Here is a 5,615-nt window from a genome sequence, read left to right as displayed (position 1 = left end):
CGATGTTATCATAAATGATCTTTGAAACTATACTAATTCATGCAAAGCTATGCATACAAATTGTTCGTTGAAGGATCCACGAATTCAATTTTCTCCCCGCTTTTAAGGTAGATGCTACTTTTGTCAACCGTGTGGATATTATGTTCTTTTTCTCTGATATGTATTTTGATTCTTTAGAGACGATGTAACATACTCCGTCATCCAACTTATATGCACCTTATTTTCGGCAGCTTGCTGCTAGCCACCATACTAACCACTATTTTTTTCTACTCCGCTGCCCACTGGTCATCATCCACCACCTCGCAGCTAGCACGTGCCGACTCCTCACTAAGTGTATTTACTTCGACTCTTTATGAAGTTTCTATTGGTGTTTTGTGTTGTTTGTAATATGTGATTTGCTACATTGCAACATATCATTCAGTCGAGGCTATACTTATTCATTATTGTTTTTACAATATGTATTTTTATGTTGCAGAGCTCTCTTTAATGTGCTGGTGTCACATTTTGAGTGCTGCTAGGCTATTTGCTTTATTAGATGATGAATATTCTCGACCGATGTTGCATGAAACATGATGTGGTGTTCCGTCACAAATTTAGAATTTGTCGGAAAAAGCTAGCACAAGAAAATGTATTTTTCGTTGCACGGGATGTTACAACAACTGTTGTCTTTCATTGTCGCGACCGACCGTTGGAGCATACGACAACAAATTTTCGTCGGACATCCGAGCGTGGTAGTTTCCGTTTCTAAATTTCCAGGAGCATTTAGTTACTTAGGAGGTGTGCTCCTTTACACAAGTTTCTTTGTACATCCATAAGCAAAACTAATCTTCTCATCACATAAAACCAGGGGGCAACGTTGCATTCCAGGGTAAGAAAATTTTCTACACTAGCTACGCTCATATTCATCATATATTGCTACAAAATTTTTGCATGCTCACCACGGTAAATTTAGAGCTAGCTTCGCCCCTGATAAAACACAAAAAACTGAAACACGTTTCGTTTTTTTCCAAAAGCATACAAATATCCATCCACGTAAGGATGACTTGGCAGTTGGCACTGAAGCATGGAACCGTTACCACTTGTGACGTGCGAGAAGCCGCGAGTTGCAAACCACCCAACGCAGCCCACCGGCAAAGCCCTTCTTCCCCGACCGCCTGGCGTCTCAGCCGTGTTTCGCCGCATAACCCCACAGCGGCACGCCCCCACCGCCACCTCACACCGTGCCTTCCCTTCCCTCTCCCCCCGCCTCACCTCGGCGGCTTCCGCGTCCACTACTCCACCCTCCGCTCGGAGTGGCCTTTTCGGCGGCGAGCGAGTGCGGGGTCGTCGAGAGGAATAAACTCGCGTCGCGCGCACACCGCAACAATAATATCCTTCCTCGCGAATATTCGCCGCTTCCCACCTCCCCGCCCCGCATATCCTCCGCCCGCCTCCCTCTCCCTCCCTCCGTCCCTTTCCCCTCCCCGCCCTCCCTCTATTTCACCACCCCCGTCCGCCCCCCACCGCGACGATCACCGGCGCAATCCGTGCAGTCGTGCAATCCATCCACCCCCACCCGCACGCACGCCCACCGGAAATCTCCTTTCTTTTCCCGCGACTGGGCGGCTGAGATGAAGTTCGGCAAGAGCCTCAGCGGGCAGATCGTGGAGACGCTGCCGGAGTGGCGCGACAAGTTCCTGTCCTACAAGGACCTCAAGAAGCGCCTCAAGCTCATCGGCGCCGGGAACGGGGCCGAGCGGCAGCCCAAGCGGGCCCGCCGCGACGACGCCGGGGAGGCCGACGCGTCCCCGGCGGCGGCGATGACGCCCGAGGAGGCGGATTTCATGCGGCTCCTGGGGGCCGAGCTCGACAAGTTCAACTCTTTCTTCGTCGAGAAGGAGGAGGAGTACATCATCCGCCAGAAGGTGCCTGCCCAATCCGCCCCCGCTCCTTCCTCCCTTCCTCCCCCGATGGTTGCGGTGTTCCTTGATCTGATCGGGTTGTCTGGGCTGCCGGTGGCCCCGGTTTGTTGGAGCAGGAGCTGCAGGACCTCGTGGCCAGGGTGGCCGGGCAGGAGTCCAAGGAGGAGCTCATGCGGGCGCGCAAGGAGATCGTCGACTTCCACGGCGAGATGGTGCTGCTCGAGAACTACAGCGCCCTCAACTACACCGGTGAGTCCTCCGCCGCACGCCCCCGACCCGCCGCATCGCATTAGTGTTGCTTTCATGCCGTCCTGATGCAAAGTTGCTTAAATTTCCAGTAATTTGTTGTCTCTGCTGTTGTTTATCTCTTCTTGGAAAGTGTCTTGTCTGTGTATTTTGGGTAGTAGTAAGGAGTAGTAAGTAGCCTGGTGAAGCAATTTAACCTGCGCGCTTAATTGCGGAAGAAGGAAGCATCTAGATTCGTGGATCTAGCTAATAGTTCTTGTCAACATGGGTCAGTAAAGAGACGACTTGCTGTGCTGCTTGTCAGCAAGGGGACAATCATGTCGCTGTCGTGGAGTAGGGACATCAGTCAGTTGAAATGGCACGCGATCCTTGCTAATGACGAAACTGTATTGCTAAAAAGATGTGCTCCAGAGAGAAATTGCGAGCTGCGATAAGTGGATTGATTTCTCGCGAGAAATTGGCTATCTCTGGCACATGAATGCAAGTACATCATTTCTTTTGCAAATAGATGTTTCATACCATACAAGAACACATCTTCAATTTGGAGCATGTTGTAGCGAGACATGACAGTTGATAATTTATTCAGCTAGTTGACTCTAAGTAATTGTAAAAATAGAAAAGAAACAAACGAAAACCAGCTTTTATTCTCGATAGTCACCATAGTTCATACTTCCTCCGTAACACCCACAACAACGCATCTGACAGGTTTTTAGTTCACATCTGCGGGGTTTTTCACATGGATTGGGATTAATTAATGGATGTTATCTTTTACTATGGTGCCTTGCGGCGTTGCTCAATTTTATTTGATTCGTCAGGCACAAAGTGGCCCAATGCTATTTTGCTTTACTGTATTTAATCTGTATAATATCTCAAGAAAAAACTATCTTCAGTAAACTGACAATGAATTAGTGCTTGTGGTTTACTGACAAGATAAAATATGCTGCACCGTCTCAGGTTCATAGTCAAATCGATTTTTTTTTTGAGACAGTAAGACCGTGTTGTGGTTTTCCTTATCCGTTTTTACTCATATGAAAGCATTCTGCTTTTATTCATCCGGGACATTACTATTATACACTAAACCTTTTCCTTTTGCCACTTATATGTGGCCTTCCAGTTTTTCAAAATAAATAAATAGGTAACAATTATGAATATGTGGTTCTGTTCTAGATTTGAATTGCTAATTTTGCAAGCTTCATTAGTGGAGCCAAGATTCTTTCTGCTTGGCTGAGATGCACCTGACTAGTGACTACTATAACATTACCTGCAATGCAAGATTGGTTTGCTAGTACTATACAGGTAGCCGGTACCCGGTAGGCTACTCATATAAAGTCAAATTTTGTGAGCTGTCATGAACTTGAAGGTAGTGACTAGTTGCTCTTGTCATCATGTCCTCGAGCATAATGGCTTCAGTGGATGTGCTGTGACCACTCACCATAATATCAGCCTTTGATATTTGGCTGCTCCTGTTACCTTTACAGTGCTGCGTCAGAGTTATGAATCATCTGATAGTCTACTGATGTCCAGAAAGTGTGCCACTAACGCACATCTCCCACTTGCGAGCAACATTTTCTCTGTTCTCATGTGTCTGTTTAACTGAAAATGACCTGGATGTTCATGTGGTTTCATTGATCAGGGATCCATCTTCCCTAAAAATTGACTGCATCTTAAGATCCATTGACTGCATTCTTTTTGCTCTAATATTCAAGCATGTGCGTTCAGAGACAATTGTTTGAGTCAATATATTTGTTGATCGGTTGACATGCATGTTTATTAAATTGAATCTGAAGTCTAGACACACACACAAAGTTTACTTGGCTTTCTAATTGATACTGCAACACTAAAAGCTGTACGATTTTTTATGTTCTTATTTTTGTGAATTGGGACAAGCTGCAAGCTGTTAATTTGAACCTTACAGCTATCAGTTCCTTTCTTTGGGATATCTGAACTGGAATGATTTACTATTTGTGTTCTGTAATTCGTGACTCATTTCTGTTGTTTATTTTTTTACTCCTTTTGTACTCATATGCTTTTGCAAATAGGAATTTGCAAGTGGTTGACGCTTTTGATCATCATATTTTCCCAATATAGTGTTGATCTATTGCAGTTGAGTTGAGCAATGGTGCCTTTAGTGGCAACCTTTACAGAGTGTTATCATGATTGTCTCCGGGCCATTTCTGAGGATAAGGTTCTCGGGTAGGGCACATCATTAGGTACCATATATTGCTGTGCCAGGTCAGAAGTCAGCCTGTTAGCCATGCAAGACAATACTGGCAAAAAAAAGGAATATTTTCTATGTCATTTTCCACTGGCATCACCATGTCACCAGCTAATAAAAAATAACATATGCATTAGAAGAATTTGTTGTCTGCTGATTTTGTAGTCCATATAATTTTTTTCGTTTCGTGAAAGCAGAAACCTTGTAATAATATATTATCTGAAATTTGAAGCAGGTTGTATGAGAATTGTGCTTAGAACATGGTGTTGTTTGAGAGACTAACTACAGTCAATTCAGTATAGTAAACATGCTTGCTGCATTGTTGGCATATATGGTAATTCTGTTGGTTGGATTTTGTTATGTCAACACAGTGGTGGTGGTGGTGGTGGTGTTGTTGTCTGAATCTCTTAATGCTCAAGGATTAGTACTATCTTGTTATCTTAGCTAGAAAGACCTTTTATCACTTATATTCTTATGTCCTGTGCTGCCCTTTACAGGACTGGTTAAGATCCTCAAAAAATATGACAAGAGAACTGGAGCCCTGATCCGGCTGCCTTTCATCCAGAAAGTCCTGCAGCAGCCTTTCTTCACCACTGACCTTCTATACAAACTTGTGAAGCAGTGCGAAGCCATGCTGGAGCAGTTCCTACCGACTAGTGAACCATCTGTATCAAGGGAAGATGGAAAAGGAGATAGCAATGATGAAGAAAAACCAGCTAATCCCACTTCTTCCTTGTTAAACGGCGATGGTATTCCAGAATTAGATGAGATTGAGTACATGGAGAGCATGTACATGAAAAGCACAGTTGCGGCGCTTAGGTCTCTGAAGGAGATCCGGAGCAAGAGTTCGACTGTCAGCATGTTCTCGTTGCCACCACTTCAGGGCAACAATGCGCCCGAAGAGCCAGAGAGGTGGAACAAAATACCTGTGATAGAGCAGGCTGCCAAATGACATGACGAGTGTGCAACATCAGATGCTTCAACTCGCAACAATTTTAGTCTTGACATTTGCTGGAGATGGGACTGGGATGTGGGATCTCAATCTCTCCGTCGTATATTCAGTAATCTGTATGAATTCAGGATTCCTAACAGATGTAAAATGGTGGAAATGTTGATCAATATACCTTGTTAAATCATAGAATCCCAGCATAACCATCAGACAGAAGTGAGGTGGTTTTATTCACTATTGTGAATTGATCCTGTATTTTTGCTGATCTACAAGTATTAACTGAGTTTTATCATTTGGGATTGCT

General features: G+C 44.6%; 1 protein-coding gene across 1 annotated transcript; it reads left to right on the top strand.

The window, feature by feature from the left end:
- Nucleotides 1-1,361: 1,361 nt before the first annotated feature.
- On the top strand, nt 1,362-5,615 carry LOC120669667 (SPX domain-containing protein 1-like). The gene is made up of 3 exons (XM_039949475.1): nt 1,362-1,904; nt 2,018-2,150; nt 4,860-5,615. Exons 1-3 carry the CDS (start codon nt 1,611-1,613, stop codon nt 5,312-5,314), a joined length of 882 nt encoding a protein of 293 aa, XP_039805409.1. The 5' UTR covers nt 1,362-1,610; the 3' UTR covers nt 5,315-5,615.

The sequence above is a fragment of the Panicum virgatum genome, chromosome 4N, assembly GCF_016808335.1.
Source record: "Panicum virgatum strain AP13 chromosome 4N, P.virgatum_v5, whole genome shotgun sequence".
Taxonomy (NCBI): domain Eukaryota; kingdom Viridiplantae; phylum Streptophyta; class Magnoliopsida; order Poales; family Poaceae; genus Panicum; species Panicum virgatum.
Note: the sequence above shows the minus strand (reverse complement) of the source record. Positions and strands in the feature narration are given on the sequence as shown.

Bases quoted from the DNA above. Each gene is read 5' to 3' on its own strand.
- LOC120669667 (XM_039949475.1), top strand. From the start codon at position 1,611: ATGAAGTTCGGCAAGAGCCTCAGCGGGCAGATCGTGGAGACGCTGCCG. The intron at 1,905-2,017 runs GTGCCTGCCCAA...TTGTTGGAGCAG, and splicing joins AGTACATCATCCGCCAGAAG to GAGCTGCAGGACCTCGTGGC. The intron at 2,151-4,859 runs GTGAGTCCTCCG...TGCCCTTTACAG, and splicing joins CAGCGCCCTCAACTACACCG to GACTGGTTAAGATCCTCAAA.